The sequence below is a fragment of the Geospiza fortis genome, unplaced genomic scaffold, assembly GCF_000277835.1.
Source record: "Geospiza fortis unplaced genomic scaffold, GeoFor_1.0 scaffold275, whole genome shotgun sequence".
Lineage (NCBI taxonomy): Eukaryota > Metazoa > Chordata > Aves > Passeriformes > Thraupidae > Geospiza > Geospiza fortis.
This window is the reverse complement of record NW_005054341.1, coordinates 5,250,183-5,267,374: the sequence shown is the minus strand read 5'-3', so window position 1 is coordinate 5,267,374 and position 17,192 is coordinate 5,250,183. Positions and strand designations below refer to the sequence as shown.

The following is a 17,192-nucleotide window of genomic DNA, read 5'->3' as shown; positions in this document are numbered from 1 at the left end:
AGTAGACCTAGCAGGAGAATCCAAATTTAACAGGAGAGGAACAGCTTCTAAGACAGGATTGCCCTGGGTTTGGCTGGGATAGAGTTAATTTGCTTTCTAGTAGCTGTGTTTGGATTGAGTATGAGAATAACGTTGATAACTCGCTGATGTAATTGTTACTAAGTAGCGAACCACCAAGTTCAAAGTTTGGTGAGACACTCAGCTACCAGTGCTGGAGAGAGAAGCATTCCCAAGCATCCTTGAAGGGTATTAGTCAAAGGGTGAAGGAAATGTTCTTTAGCTCTTCAACGGATTCTTGCTAAGATGTTGAAAATGGTGACAGTGGTGGCTTTCATGGCCTGGGTTTAGAGGTTGCTCTTCTTAGCATCTGATAAAATTACCAATAAAACTGGCAGGAAGTTTCTGAAAAAAAAAATAAAAAAACAAAGCACTGTTTCATCAAAATAGAAGTTTTTGAAGGGACCCTGTTGTTTTAATACCAGGAGGAAGCAACTGGGGCATGATGAAATATTTTGCTGAGAGAGGAAGAGTTGTCATGGGCCAGGTTGTGTGGAAAGCCCCTCCTTGACCTTTGCATTGACAAGTGTCCCAGTGAACACTGTGCTGTTATCCTTTCTTTTGTTGAGCAAATTCATTCACATTTTAAACACTTTTTCCTAAGGTCAATCCAAGGGAGAACTGGCTAATATTTGTTTACTGGTAATTGAAGAGGGATATCTTGGAAATGAACATCTGTTGGTCAGCAGTGAATCTGGAATCCTGCTCTGGGGGCTGTAATTGATGCCCTCAGAGTAGGTTCTTGAGAAGAGGTGCTTTTGGTAGGTGTTGATACAAACAACAAACCCTTCTGCTGCTGCTGCTGCAGCTAAGTGTGGCTGTCTGGGGAGGCAGAGGCAGCAGAGGGAAAGGAAAACCCTGGGGCTGTCAAAGGAATTCATGGAGAGACAGCATGGGAACACATTGCTTGGGGAGGGGCTGCAAGCAGGGCTGTAGTACTGAGTAGCACATTTATCCTGGAGGGACAACTCGAGTGAGTGGGATTTCTTTCTAGTTATTTGTATGGGCAGCCTTTGTTAAGCTGTGTGAGTTTGGTGTGGAGCTGGGAAATCTGTTAGAATACCTTTTCCTTTTAGAGAAGCGTCTTCTCCAAGTCACATCCTGACTGCTGTGTTCTTGAAATGTTTCCTTAAAAAACAAGTCCTGCTTTGGATAAATTGTTACATTTGTGGGGGAAAGGAGAACTGTCTTCATCTGCCTTGTAGAGTGAGAGTGACACCTGGACATGCTGAGTTCCTGTGCCTTGACCACAGGTTATGGCCTCTTGGGACTCTTGTTATCATCTCTGCCTCTGGGCTCCTTCCTCCCTGCAAAAATTTAGTGTTCCTTTTTTGTTTCAGGACAGAGAATTTTCTGATTTCAAAGTTTTCTTAATGCAAGACTTTATCACATCTTACTTTTCAGTGTTTAGTGCTGAAATCAGATTTTTTTTTACCATTTTCAGAATGATCTTGAGCTGCCATTTTTATAAGGGCTCTGCTGCAGTGAAGCTGAGGATCCAGTGTCATTAGGACTTTACTTTTGGATAGGTTATAATTTCAGATATTATTGTTTAAAGATTGTGTACACAGGAGAACAGTTCACATAGTTACCAACTTTAGGAGGCAGATAAAGCATTATCTTCTGTCACTCCTTTATTTTAGTTTTTATTGATAACTAGGAAAATAATCTTATAAAATGCAAGATTTCAAGTAAATTGAGATCTCGGGTTCATGGAGACTGCTTTGCTGCACTTTATTTTTTGTAACAAAAGTAGTTTGACTTGTTGTGATAATGAGGGGTTAAATGAAAGCAATTAATTAAATTATTTGCTCAGGCAGTTTCCAGCATCTAAGCCTCCATCATTATGCCACATGCAGAAGGAAAAAAAAACCAGATAGACATCAGGCAAAAAAATCCAGCAAAATGAACAAGTAATACTCTAACAAATTCACAAACACCAGGATATATGTAAAAACTGTACTGAACTTTTCTGTGTCCTTTTGATTGTGCTCAATAGATTGATAACCCTGTTTTATTTTGAGGACGAGAGTGTTCAGTTTCTTTTTGTAGCTGTCCTCTAGAGCTCTGCACTGAAACCTAACACCTTTTACTTATTTCCCTAGATACTCTAATCCCTCCCTGCTTTACCAGTATCTTTGAGCTGTTCTTCCCTCTGTATCCACAGCAACGTGAATCCCTGCTGGAATTATTTGCTTCTAAAATGCAGGTGCACTTGTTTAACGTTGCACTGGTTCAGGCTCTTAACTTGAAGACTTTTTCATCAAATGGGAACCTCCACTTTGCCCTGTTTCATGCTGGGCATTGTTATTAGCAGCATCTAAGTCAGTCCCTGTCCTGACACCACTGCCCATGTCCAGGGCCTTGGTTATTCTTCAGTTAAGAGCTTTTAGGGCACCAGTAAGGAGCTGTAGTAAATGAGCCATCCTTTTGTTAGCCTAGAAATAATAAAGCACTAAATCCTCCACCTGTCACCCTGTGGAGACTCTGACAGTGCCAGCAGGAGCTGCAGCTTCCCTCTAGTGCTCAGGCTTGTCCTTAAGTGCCTGTGTGTGTGTGTAAATGAATTTTAAATCCTGGGCCTGGGGTCACACGTGCCAGCTACGCCTCTGGAGCCAGGCCTTTGGAACACAAGATAGGACTTTGGTTACTTATTTAAAGATTCTGATAATTTGCACAAATACCACCAGCCTGTGCTTAAACACTGACCAAATTCTGGCAGCAGAGGTTTCTCTGTGTGTGGAGATGGGGCCATTGTTTGCCTGGAGCTGTGCGGAGCCGCAGGGGCAGCGTGTGGCACTCGGAGCACGGGCACCAGCCCCAGCAGCTCTGCAGCTCTGCCCCTGAACCACCCTGCCCTTGGGGAGCTGCCAGCCACCGTGCTTTGTGCCTGGCTTTTCCTCAGTGTGCAGGGGAAATCAAAGATTTTACTTGTTTAATCTCATTTCATCCAAGAAGATGCTAATCAACATTTTGATGCCTATGAGATGAATGAGTGGGAAACATGAATTAATATGGGGATGCCATGGGAGTGCTGAGGTAGAAGTAAATCATTAGTTAGTAACTTGTACTGACTGAAAGGTCTGATTGAAGCCTCCCACTCATGGGGAAGAAGGGAACAAATACCATATGACTGGGGAAATCCTGGATGCCTATGTGGGGACTCAGTAGAGGTAGAGCATCTGCAGAGGAAAATGGTATGTGACCAGATCAATAAAGGGCATCATCGTGCAGTCTTGCAAAAGAGACACATTAATAGTGCCTAGAACTTTGGTTATGCCATGTTTCTGGGGCTGGCTCACAAGGTTTCCATCCTAAATATTAACAGTATTTAAATGCAGTGTTACTGTAGCCCCTGGATTTGAGCACCTGTTGGTAAGAGACCATGCAGCATGTACAGATGCCTTCAGCTCCACGCTGAAATGAAATCTCCTTGCTATGAGGTTGGGAGGATGTGTAGGGTGTTGATGTAATTGATCCCATGTAAATAAATGCCAAGGAGCTGTGCTCTGTTGGTGTGTGAAGTTCCTGTAGTTGTTTGCACCCCACGAGCAACGTTCCCGGTGTGCAGATGGCATCACTTCAACACTCTGCTTTCAGCTTTGTGGATCAGGCTCACTCTCATTTACATGAAGACCATTTTGTATCACTCAGGCAGCATAAGGTGGCCATAAATGAAAAGCAAATTCTATTTACATCCACCTTTGCAGAGTGACCTTAATTTAAATGAGAATCAGGCCCATAATCTGTATAAATATATGCACTCTGTTACATTAAGGTTATTTATTACTTTGTGTTTGGCCTGAGTATGCATGGAGATTTACCACAGATAATCCATAATCCAGAATTAAACTATTAATATGCATTTTGAGAGGGGCAGCCATAACCTTGAAATTCCTTGGTTTAAGTATGACCTTTAACTATGTTTGAATATATTTTTTAAATGTATGAATAACAAATTAACATTGGTTGATAAAAAACATTCTGATTCCTTTGTACCATTTGCATCAGTCCATCCCTAACTTACAGAAAGCCTTGAAGATTAGAAGGCTTAATCACTCATCATATTTACTTGTTTTCAAATGTCAGATCACATTTAGTTCAACATACTGTCAGTCTTGTCCCCCTCCTCGCCCTGGCATTGCTGAAACTGTGGTGGAAATTGTTCTTTTCTTTCTATCCAGACACACCTGCATTTGGGCAGAGTGAAACACTTTAACCCTGTGTAAAGGAATTGCTTTCTACATCCTCCTGAACATGGAATTCTGAGCTATACTGTTCCTTGGATATGCCCTCTGAATTTCTTCCAGCTGGGGCTCTTTCTTTTTCTTTCCACAGGCCACGTCTGAAGTTCAACAACCTGACCTTGATTTCCATTCATGGCCTTCCAGGAAAAGACCCACAGAGCTCCAAGTATAGAAGATTTTTAATTAACAGGTTTGACTTCATGTCTAAACACTTCCATAGCTCCTGCAGAAAACATAACACTCTGTAATTCTTGTGAACTTGTCCTAAATTTTAGATACATCCGTAGAGAGCCCCAAAATACTCCAGTCTGTCTATCCAGCATGCACTCACCTACAAGAGGAGTTAGATAGAATTATGTATAGGGAAATAGTGCCAAAGCAGTAACTTCAGGACAGAAATCCACTGTGTTATACCTGGACAGTGGGCCCAGCTTTCTGAGGCTTTTTAGATTGTTTAAATCTCCAGGCTGAAGACAAATGACACAAGATGTCTGCTTACTTTTAAAATATTTTTTGATTTTTAGCTTCCATGAGTTTTGTTCTAAATAATGCTGAACCAAAGAATGTACAAGAATTAATGTTGGTAATGTGACAGGGGCTGACTTTGGGCAGTGTGTGGTGGGATGCAGAGCCCACCAGTGCTGGTGGGGATTTTGCTGGGTACAGGGGGAATTGTTGATGTTGATCAGTTTGGCAGAACTGTTCTGCGTCAGTTCTGCTGCTCTTGGGCTGTGGCAGGCTGTCCCAGATCATGGCTGTGTACAGCTGGAGGGAAATGGTGGGAAGAGCCTTGTTTGGGGGCTGTCAAACATTTTTCAGGCATCCTTGTTTTTCAATAAATACAATACCTTCCATTTAGTCCGAATAAAATCTTACCTCTTTAAAATTCAAAGTACATAATTCTCATTTCAATACAGTATTTTTGGGTTTTGTTTTGGATAAATCATCACTGTGGACTTGAACATGATTGTTTTGAACATTGAGAAGCATAGAATTAAAATGGATCAGTTATTCTGAATAGCTGGGGAATGAACTTTTACTAAGTTATTTAGATTTGGCATGTGACTCTTTGGAGCCTTTACATTGTATTTCACCAAATCTTTGCCTCCATGAGCTGCAGTGCACTAAAGGACTGCCTCTTTAAGTGACAAAACAGCTCCATGTCTGCTTGCTGAACCTTACAAATGGAATCTCTACAAAGATGTGAAAATAATGTAGTGGGAACCTGTTTAAAACCATCCGATCTCATTTTACCCTGACAAGACATTTTGCAAAAGTAGATGCCTGTATTACTTTTTGTACTGTAGAAAGGGGTGTGTTCAAGTGCAAATCTAGCAAATGAAGGAATTATATTCTCACATAAATGCACACAGTCTCTTTCCTAAGTTCACTGTAGAAAAGAGTTGTTCTAACAAAGCATCCTTCCTGACAGAAAGTTGCAGTTCAGAGCCACCTCAACAGATTTAGCTGTTAAAATCTGAAAGTAGATTAAGAGTGAAAATTGAACTCTGCAAGGTATGATTTCTAAAAGCATCCCTCTGATTTTGGAGTGTCAGTCTCCTGGAAGCTGTGCACCTCAATTATAGAGGTGCTTTTGAAAACCTTTCTCTGTCCTTAATGTCCATTTTATTTACAGATTTCTGCATTACTACAGTTCAGAACTGTCAGTGGTTTTCTTTCCTTATTTTTTTCCTCTGGTATCTCTGAGCACAGAGGACAAAGAGCATCACAGAAAGCCTGGCAATTCAATCCTAAAATTCCCCAGGTTGGGAAATCAACTGTATTTGTTCCTGTGGCATCCTGAATGCCAGTTTTGGGAGTTTGGTAGCAATGATTAACATGGAACCAGGAGCTCTGTGTTGGGATGCGTGTCCTGGTATTAATGGCAAAGCAGCAGCTGTCAGTGCTACTCTCTGCCTGCACTCTCTGCTGCAGCTGCTGGTGCCACAGAAAAGCATCAAATGCTTGAGCATGGGCCCAGCCCCTTCTGTTTAATCACTTTGAGGCCTGTAGGAAAAAGTGGAATATTTTTCATCACTAAGTATATGTAGAAAGTGAAGTTTTTGGGCCTCTAAATGGCTGTGTATTTTCTGTGGTGACTTGAGCTGACAGCCTGGGTGAGGCCCAGGGTCTCTGTACTGGCCATTCCCCTCCTGAGGTCCTGGCAGGGGTGAGGCTCAGCTTCTTTCACACAGTTTGTTCACAGTGTTTCTTCTTGCAGAGCTGTTCTGGTCTCACAAACCAGACACCTGTGTGACACCAACCATTCTTTTTTCTGCATGTTTTAAACTTGTTGCATTCTCTTTTGCTAGATCCTGTGGGTTTATTGCTCTACAAAGCTATGAATGGGTTTGTCCAGTTCTACTGAAAACACCTAACTGAACATACTTTGCCTGGTGCAGGTTTTCAGTATTAGGGAGGGATGGAGTTGAGCCCAGCTGGATCTGCACAGTGGCCAGCAACCTCTTGTGCATTTCCATGGTGGGCCATGGCCAGGCTCAGTGGCATTCAGGGGTCACGATGGACCTAGCTGGGAATGTTCTCCTCACTTTTATAGTGTCTGTTGCACATCTGTATGGAAGTATTTTATCTTCAGAAATCGTTGTCTTTGCCCTCTCTAAGCAGAGAGTGTGGTACAAATGCACTAATAAGTGTCTTGGTATTTACTTGGTTGGACATCCTTGGTGGGGGCACACTCTGAGCCTTTGGAAAGAATTGTAATTTTCATTGCTGAGGCATTAAAAGAGGTTTTGTTCCATTTGGATTTTGCTTTAAAATTGGCTTTTTTAAATAGCAGCTTCCAGATCTTTTATACTTCTCTCACGCATAGGGATATGCAATGCTTTTTGCTTGGAATAGGCTGTAATACCCCTAAAACATGAGAAAAGCAAACTTTGTCTGAGGCTGTCAAAGCTAACACGTGATTTTTAGGGTACTGATGTGGAATTCACACTGTCAGAGCACCTTGCTTGTGGTGTGTGCTCCATGCACACACAGAACACCCTGGAGTGCACCACTCTGGACCAGTTTAGTGTGCTTTCAGTATTTGTCATTCTTGCATTGTGGAAAAGGAGACTTTTCTCACCAATAGGAGACTTGACATCTCTGCCTTTTACTTCTAGCTCTGACAATCGTTTTCCTAACTTTCTATTTATTTTTAAACTTTATGGACTAATACTTTGGAATACAGATGCTAAAATGGTAGGGTGCATTCCCTGCATTTGTGTCTCACCTTAGCTACGACTGGTGAAGTTGAATAGCAAAGGAAGGAAAGTTGAGGAAAAGCTGAATGAAGAAGTCTTGTCTTGGAGAAGGAGTTGGACTGTTGAATTATTTTCTTTGCAGGTTCAAAAGCTTCTACCTCCCATCAGCCTGCAAAGGAATAGCAGAGTAAAGCATAGATTTCTGATTTTGTTCTTAAATTATGTGATTGTTAGGCCTTGTTTGGGTTCAGCAGAAAGCTGTCAATTTGTAACTGAGTATTTCCTAATGCCCAATCTTTTACCATAGGCTGCAGTAAACTCACAGCAAGGGGGCAGGCAGAACCACTGGGGGCCTGGGCTGAGCTCACCAGATGTCTAATTAATGCCTGCCATCAGCTGCCGAAATGTCACTTACAGATATTTTTTCTTTGCAGCCACTGTTTTAATGATGAAGATTATGCACAGATGTCACTTTGTTCCTGGGTTAATGTTGTGGCTGGTAAAATGACGAGCATAAACCGCAGTGCCAAATACGTCGTTGTTTCCGAGGAGAAAGTGCCTTATGACTACCTGGTTCTGTGCACGGGACAGAGCTACCAGGTGAGCTGTGTGCAGAGTGAACAGCACAGTATTCCCAGGTTTTCCACACTGAGTGGTGTTCCTGGGATTAAGCAGTTGGCAGCGCTGTAGTGCAGGAGGTTGTAGGGCTGTGTCAGTGCTGGTTCTGAAGCTGGAGGGGAGAGGAGGGTTGGACAGCTTACTGCTCAGGGTTGGGCAGGAGGCAAAGCTGCCGTGTTTTTGCCACCATAACCATTAAACCTGCTGAGGAGCAGGCTCAACTGACATGTGGTCCCAGCCACAGGAGACTGAACTCCAGCTGGTCTAACACCATATGACCTAGTTTTGGAAATTGAGAGAATTCCTTATCAAATTAATTACTCATCTCACGTGATGACCATGCCGAGGCACGTCCATGGTGCTACTTGGTGTTGTAGCACACAGCTGAGTTTCCAGTGAGATTGAAGCAGGCCCTTAGCTGCATGGGAGATGTGGAATCAAGTTGAGCTCCAGTCTCACAGGGTCAGCTTCCATTCAGATTCCCTGGGCAGGGTGGCTTCTGGCTCCTGTATCCCCATGAGGCCATCAGGCCCCATAACCAAACGGGCAGCTTGGTACAGCCCTTTTATTGCAGGGCTTTGCTTTACCTGGGTGGTTTGGGGTAGAAGTTGTGAGCAAGGCATTTTGCCTTTAAAATCAGGAGATGGATGTGAGCAATGTGTGCAGTCTTGCAGTGCTGTACCACATCCCACAGCAGTGTCTGGCTGCCTGTGTGCTGCAGGCTGTGTGGTGTGTGATCCCTTCTCAGGGCAGAAGCACACTTGAACAGTAGCCCGTGGGCACTGCTCAGCAGGCATGAAACAAAAGCTGAAAAAAGTGCTCCTAGGAAGAAGTGTTTGGAGGTAACTCTGACTTGCAAAATAATTTATGGCAAGTTACTGCAGTGGGGGAGAAAGGTAAAGATAGCAAGGGAAAAGGCAGGTTTTATCAGCCTTTGAGAAGAAATTCTGTTATTATCATCTATTCTCACTTTCAAGCTATACAAAAGGATAAGAAGAAATTAGTGGCTTCTGTTTTATTACACAGAGCTCTAGTCCATCCTTTTTGTAAGTTGTTCCTTATTTGGTAAGCACTCAAATTAATGCTTAGTTAAACTATATGTGTTATGATTTAGAGATTTACTTGTTGAGTAAGATCTTTTGGTGTTTTTGTGACCCAGCAGTATTTCAGTTCATCTGGCTGGCAGTGAGAACAGGGTTCAGGATGTGGCTCAGTGGTGCTGAGGAAGTCAGAGATGAGATTCCCTTTTTGCTTTGTACAGCTCAAACTGAGTTTGTTATTGTAAAGAAGCATTACACAGTGACCATGTTACTGAATCTTCACATTTGAGCTATCAAGCAGGTTTTGATCCCTTTCTCTGGGACAAAAATCTGTCATTGTAGAAGGTTGATTTTTGCTCACAAAAGGTGGAGGCAGAGCCTTTAAAAGTGATCTGTCATTCAGAGAGCTGCTGTGTGTTGGGGCAGTTCTGCTGTTTGCTGTGCAGTCCCTGGCATTTGCCACGTGCACTTGCACTGACAAGTGGCAGTGCTGTTTGAAGTGGTCACCCACATCCCACAGGAAACAGGGAACACATGCACACGTGTACACTCCGTGTTCCCTGTGGCCATGGGTGTGTTTGCTGCTGCTGAGTGTGACAAAGGGCTGGGATGTGCCAGAACAGCAGCCCTTGGGTAGCCAAAGTGAGTGTCAGCGTGTTTTAACATCTCCAAGGTCTGTGCCATATCCACTCACTGACTCATTTCTCCAGGCCTTGGCTCCCATGGGAGAATATACCAGTGAAGTCACAAGCCAGTGGCCACAGAGATACACAGAGGAAGTCCCTTCCAATCTCTTCACTCTCAATGATGCCCAGGACTGCTTGGAGGCAGCACTCTGGCTGCAGGAGCACCTCATCAGGTCCACAGGTAAGCACACACATTTACAGAAATATTTCCTAGGCTTATTACTTCCTTTATTCCCTGGTATAATTGGTGCCTGTTGAATTCTAACAGTCTTTCATCTGCTGTGCTTTCTTTTCCAGATTAATTTAGAATTTTTAGTTATTTTTGATACCCAGCATATTTAGCTGGGAAAGGAAGGTTTGAGATAGATTAATTATCTGCAGTTATTGTAGAAAACCAAATGAGTCCCAAATGCAAATCTGTCTGGAGTCATTAATTCACCAGTGAAATAATAATTTAATTAGTGGATGTCATTTTCTACTGTATAGAAAAATATCTAGATTTGTGGCATAACACAAAGAAAATAAGCCGAAATTAGGAAGTGTGTGTCAGCATTGTATTCAGTTGCATCAGTGACAGATTTTCACATAGAACTGCAAGTTCCTGGTACTTTTTAACCCTTAAAATCAGACATTTATGCTGATGTGCACCATCCCTGTATTTCCTCAGCCTTGTTTTGTGTGCTGTGTTTGTATGTTCACTAGTTCATCCACTGTGTGTGCACTGTGGAAAATACCTGGGACCATCCAGGTTTCTGAGTCAACTTTGGATAGAAAAACAGGCACTAAAGAGTCAATGAGTTGATGAAATGTCAGTTCCTGCTGGCTCTGAGTCAGGACAGTTCAGAGCAGGAAAGCTGTCCTTGTGGGGAATTCCTGCTGGCAGAGTGAAGAGCAGGACTTTCCTGAAGATGTGTTTTACCTGCCTTGTTTGTGGAGCGTGATGAGAATTGGCAGTAGTTTGGTGTGGTGCAAGGTTCACACCTGCTTGGCAGTCCTTTAGGGAAGTTCTAAAAGCGTTGGGAATTCCTTTATCGTCCTCCAGGTCTTGTGGTGATGAGCACAGGGGTTCATAAACATAGCAGTGTTTCTCAGCCAGCTTCCTGGCCTCTGGAGCAGTCCAGCTCCAGCTGGTGCCAGCCCTGCCCACCTAGCCTTACCTGGTATCCAGCTGCTACAGCAGCATAGACAGATGATGGTGTTAGCTTTCCCTGCTTGCTGCTGCTGGTCCTTCATGTAACTCCCTGTGTGCCCAGTCCTGGAATGTGCTCTGGTGCCCCTGTGCAGGATTGTGCCTGGGAGCACCTGCTGGCTGGCATGCACAGTGCCAGGAGGATCAGTCACTCTGCAGCAAATGGCACAGTCAGGTTGTCTCACCTGCACTGGCATGAGTGCACCTGCTCCAGCAGCAGTGCTGGAGCCATGGGATGCTCATCTTCACTTTGTTATTGCTGCTGGCCTTGGCTGCAAGGTGCAGCTGTGTCTCTTAATGAGGCCCTGGCCTGGCTTCCTATATGGAGAAGGTAAATGCACACCACCATGAGGTTGGTCTGGAGGCACTTTTGGAGATGTGGTCTAGGAGAGATGTGACACCTTCTCCTTTCCCCCTGCTCTGGCTTCAGTTCCCTCTCCTTGCTCTTCCCATCACATTCTGTACTTCTGTGCAGAGTGCCCAGCTGGAGAGGTCTTCCTCCACTGATCTCAGTCTCTTTTATTCCTCGCCCTGCTTCTTCTTCCAGCTGTGTTTCTTACCAACATTGTTCCTTCAGTCCTGACAGTTGTACCAGGGCTCTGGGAGGGAGAGGCAAGCACTGGCCCCATGGCTGCCACTGTGGTTTACTGATGAAACCCAGCCACCTAATGCATGGAACCTATTACAGCTGTAAGTGGGGCTAATTGAAATTCATCTCCTATTAGCTCTGCACTTTCCATGAAAATAAAAGTAGGATGGAAGTAAAGTAAGGAACAAAACTGCTTTAATGGCCCAAAATGAAGCAATTATTTTTTTTCTCTTCACCTAAGCATAGTTTACTGGCTTATTAAAAGTGTGTTTGTGGGAATACTCTTGCATTAAAATTCCAGTGCATGAATCACTGACTAGAGCCACCAATGCTTTAGCTCATACTGGGTTTCTCCTTTGGCTTTTGCAAACTGCAAAGATTCAGGTCACATTAGGGTCACTGAAATCTTGTGCTTCTTACTTGTGGAAAATTAATGAGTCTGCTCTGCAGCAGGACACTGACATTCAGGTAATAAACGATAAAACTACTGTAATGATCTTTATTTATGGCTGTTTTTTCTGTAGAAGGTTATTATGTTTACTCACAGATGCATACATTTTCATGTAGTTAAAATAATAAAAGCATCCTGAGGAACTGCTCTCTGTTCAGTGGACATAATTTCAGTCCATAATGAATATCTGCAGTTCCTAGACTACTAGCACTGTCATCTAAAAAGCCACTAATATTGTAATAAGCAGAAGCAGTAAATTGTTGATTTACAAGAGGTCAATAAAGGAGCATTGCTTTCCCTGATCTAATGCAGTTGTATTTAATATTACTATATAAACCAGAATTTTAATTTTCCTTGAGAAATGTAGGACTCTCATCTGATCTTGTCCATCCCCAAATGCCGGTGTCTACTGCAGGAACTGAGCTTCTCTCTGAGGGGGCTGTGCTGCCCAAGGGTGAAGGGTCTCAGCCCAGCTTTGCCCTGCAGTCAGAATGGAGCTTTTCTTGGCTGTGCCTCAGGGAAGCCCTCCTCATCCTCCTTTTCCAGCCACAGACAGAGCATTCTCTTCACTCCTCATATGTTTCACTCCCTGCAAGTTGAAAACATGTAAATGTAGCACGAGGCTGTTGGCACCTGCACACCACATCCTGGCCCGCACTGTCAGCATATGGTGTTAATAAAAATGAGTAGAGCAAAGCTGGTCTTTACCTATGGGTTCTGCTGGGCTGCTTCTTGCATTACACCCTGCTGCAGCATGGAAAAAACAATCAGGCTTACATCTGTCTTCTCTTTTGGCACTCTCCTGAGGCCAGTGCAGCTGCAGACAGGTGTCCTGGCAGGCACAAGCTCTGGGATAGATTCTTCTGGCTTGGGAAGTCAGGCCAGAGATGGACACACTGGAGCATTCCTGTATTCTATGTGATATTTATGGAAGTAGTAAGATCTCTTTCTTTCTTCCTATGCTTTCAAATTGGTACATTTGCAGGTAAAATGGTTCTGTCCCTCGGGTCATTGCTGTGAACAGTAGAAACATGCTTTCTGTCCTTGGTGTGCAGTGTCCTCATGGGGCAAGTCTTTTCTCTGGCAGCTATGAAGAGAGATGTTTCTTTGGCACCTACAAGTAGCCAAACTGATGGGCACGAATGAAATAAGCTTGTAGTCAAAGGGGAATAGTAGAACATCTGTTAACATTTTTATCATTAATATTCTTGGGAGCTGGGGCTGTGTGCATGCTCAGATTTAGCATTGCCCTGCATCTCATGCAGTAAAACACGGTCCAGTGAGATTAGCTTAGCCCATGAAATAATACAGTTCAGGGCATTGGGGATGCTGTCACTTGTGGTGAGATGGAAATGCCACCACTGAGACAAATGTGTGGGTTGGTTGCAGCACTGGCCAGGTGAGAAACATGAAAACACTGGGAAGGTTGTTTCTGGGCATCCTTGTCCTGACAGGGCACATCTGAAACACGGGCAGGCAGGTGGAGGTGTTCCTGCCTCCCTCTAGACCCTGCCACTCGCTCAGGGCTGGGGCAGCTGAGTGTGGCATTGCTGCAGGATGTGTGGTGCACAGAGAGCTTGCAGGGCTGGGCTCTGGCCCTCAGATGAGGGTCCTCAGCCCCAGGAGAGGAGTTCCATTCTGCCTGGGTTGCTTAAAGGCTTAGTAGATCACACAAGAGACAAATGCTTCCTGTTCCAAGAAGAGGGCTGAGGGAATGAAGGGGAGAGGAGCAGATCTCAGTTTTGCTCAGAGGAATATTGTGTTTTATGTGAAACCATTCTGAGATAAAACACACAGCTGCTCTGCTGCCTCCCAGCTCTGCCTCTCTTATTGTCAGGAGGGCTTTAGCCCTTAGGCTAGAGAGCCCTGCTCACACAGAACAGACCCTCCCCTCCTCATGTTCCTGCTCAGCTCTGACTGTACCATTTGAAGTGGCAGCAGTTCAGGACAAGAAAGAGCAGGGCCCTGCCTGCAGCTGTGCAGTGCCAGGCAGGAGGGATTGATCAGGTCTGAGCTCCCTTTGCCCAGGGCAGGAGGATGGGGCTGCGTTCAGGAGCTGTTTCTGTGCTGGTGCTGATGCTCTGCAGAAGGAGCAGCAGTTCCTACATGCTGCTGTCATGGCAGCTGCTCGCATGGATGGCTGCATGCAGCTTGCTGAGCTCCCAGCAGTGAGCAGGGATGGAACTGGCTCTGGGCTGGGCACTGGGCCATGTGCAGCTGCCTTCAGAGTTGTGCTGAGCTCTCCTCACCACCAGGGACAGGTACATTCCCATTCTCTGGAGATCAGGCTTTGGCAGAAGGGAGTGGCAGCACTTGTGACCTCCATGTGGCACAAGGGCTTGTTTTCTCTAATTTGGCCTTTCCATGGTTTGTGGGGGTTTTCTGAATGCTGTATTGAATTTGATTCTGTCTGCTCCCCCCTCCATCAGTCCTTTGAATGAGCAAAATTAGGGAGAGGGGGAGAACAAAATAAAAATGGTTATTTATTTATTTATTTATTTACCCCTAAAGGCTTTTCAATCAAAATAATTCAGATTATGGGGTCAGAATGAATATCATACTTCTGTGTTAAGTACTTGCCTACTTTGTGGGATGTTTTGTACAGATTCTTCACTAAATTATCTTAGCTGCTGTTGCTAGGTAACATTGTTTGCTTCATAGCATCAGAGAAACAAGAGGGTCAACGAGTGCAATTCCATATTATTATCATCTGAGTTATACTAATAAGGTTTTCATTGTATGTCTTAGAAATCTTTTGCCCTTTTTTTCCCTCTTAGGGAACATCATTGTCTATGGGAACACAATTGACACGTACACCACGGTAGAAGCCCTCTTATCCTTTGGGATTGACGGCTCCCGCATCCATCTTGTGCGGGCTCCGCCGGGCTCTGCCAGCCCCTGCCTGCCCGAGGCCGCCCTGGAACGGGCAGTGGGGGAGGCCCTGGCAGGGGCAGGCGTGGCTGTGCACCCCGACAGTGTCCTGGCACAGTGGGGACACGGTGACAATGGCCTCATCACCTGGGCTGCCTTCACCACTGCCTCCAGCCTCCTCCACCTGCAGTGCTCTGTAAGTACTTCCTGCCCTTCCCTTCAGGCTGGGCTTTTAACACAAAAGCTGCTGAGTTGTGATTTCAGGGTTTACCTCAGAACCTCGGGTCCCTCCCCTGAAGATTCCTTCCCAGATGTGTCAATCACCTCTCCTTTCCCCTGCCGAGCACTGTCTGTCAGTCCTAGAATTCCAGATTCAAAGGATGCCCTCTACCCCATCTGTCAATTCCATGTTGGCTCGTTGTTTTTAGGGGTTTTTGGCTAGGTTTGGTGAGGGGTTTCTCCCATTGCATGGTGGATCCAATGTCATTTGCATGCCAACCCCGATGTCCCCTCCTCTTCACTGTCTGGGTGCCACTCGACAAAAGGGGGAATTCTTAACCATCAACAACAGCTGGTTAATGAAAACGACGGGTGATTACAATAACCAACAGTTAGAACTCCACCCTGGCAGCAACTGGCCCAACCTGTTAACTCTGCAACCTTTTAAAAAAATGGGCAACTTTTCTACTCATGACAGCACCCAGCCAGCCAAAAGTGTCTCTGGGGTGAAACACCACACCCCCAGCCAGCCAAAAGTGTCTGTGGGTGAAACACCACAGTTGCTGCTGTTTGGATCAGCACCAAGGGCCAGACAAGCTCAGGCACATCCCATCCAGCTATATTGGTAAATTCCCATAAAAATCCATCACATTTACCTGCTCCCTCACAGATTTATCTATTTCCTCATTGTCTCTAGGAGATTGAATGTTCGCTTATTAGTCTCAATGATTATTTTTTAAAAAAGCCAAATAAACCTATTGTTAATGTGCTGACTGATTTGGATTAAAATATATTTAAGTCACCTGACACACAAGTAATTGTGACTGCTGAGTGACAAATACTCTTAATTAATTTTCAAAGTAATTCCAGAAATCCTTTTCTTATTTAAATGTGCAGTTACTCCTGTCTATAGTTGTGTGCATTTAATTGTCATAGTAGAAGCCAAAACCACTAGGATAGTATGTAACTTAATGAAAATATATTTTAAGCAAGTTCCTTTCCCTCTACATCAGTTTTTTTCACTGCCAGTACCAATATTTTATGGAAGCTGTTGGTGTGGCTCTGCTTTGAGCCTGGGGGGGCAGGTTCTAGTCTTTCCTAAGGGCCAGCATAGCTCTGTTTTCCTTTATTGGGCTAATCCACAGGAGTGAAACACTTAAAAACCTGCATCCATTGAGAGCCACCAAGACCCTCTGCACTCCCCTCTGTGCAGTTGTTGGGGTTAACTGTGCAGAGGGTGAGCCCTGTGCCTCTCCCATAGAGCTCCCCAGGTGCTGGGGTCCCTGCTCTGCAGCCCTTTTTTTTTTCACATGGAATGGTTAAGCCCTTTGTGTCGTGGTGAAGACCTCACACAGCACTTCTATCCATAGCTGTTTCCTGGCTTTGGTCTCCATATCAGTAGTGATGTTCCTCCCACTCTCTCCCTGTATGCAGCTTTTAAAGTTCTCTCCTTTTTCCTTGAAATCTCTCTATTTTTATCCTTCCACAAAGATCTCAAGGTACTTCTTATTTTTGCAACTTGGTATCCACTGACCAGCTCCCCTCCAGCCCCCTCCTTTTTCCCCACCACCTTGTCTGCATGGCCTGCCCTGTTCCTTCAGATGCCCCTTGCCTTGGGGTTTCTTTCTCCTGCCCATTCGTGCCCCATGCTCCTCCTTCCTCCATCCACGCTCCTTCCCTGTGGAGGTCTCTCTTTCACAGCCTCTAAGATGAAAGACCTGCAATTACTTGTGATGTCAAGGGCTTTGTATTCTCCAAAACCAGTTCAGCTGCCATGCAAGGCTCCTGTGTGTTCCTCCAGCCATGTGGGAGGCTGGTCTCAGAGGAGGAGCAGGCTCTGGAGAGCAGCTCCACCAGGAAGGCAGCTGCATTCACGAGAGACCAGGCTCTGCAGGAATCATCTCTGCAGCAGCTCTGGGCCTTTTGGGATTTCAGCAGTATCAACTGTTGATTGGCAGTTCTTGGGGACTTAATTTGTTGAGTCCTGCAGGGTAAAAACAACAGGAGAAAATCTCTTCTTTC

At 44.7% G+C, this 17,192-nt stretch overlaps 1 protein-coding gene across 1 annotated transcript in view; it reads left to right on the top strand.

The window, feature by feature from the left end:
• The window catches only part of CFAP61 (cilia and flagella associated protein 61), an 89,163-nt gene that overhangs the window by 46,192 nt on the left and 25,779 nt on the right, over nt 1-17,192 (top strand). Inside the window, exons 17-20 of the mRNA XM_031058307.1 lie at nt 4,396-4,494; nt 7,942-8,107; nt 9,876-10,032; nt 14,858-15,147. Coding sequence (XP_030914167.1) covers nt 4,396-4,494; nt 7,942-8,107; nt 9,876-10,032; nt 14,858-15,147 — 712 coding nt within the window. The remainder of the gene's footprint in view (nt 1-4,395; nt 4,495-7,941; nt 8,108-9,875; nt 10,033-14,857; nt 15,148-17,192) is intronic.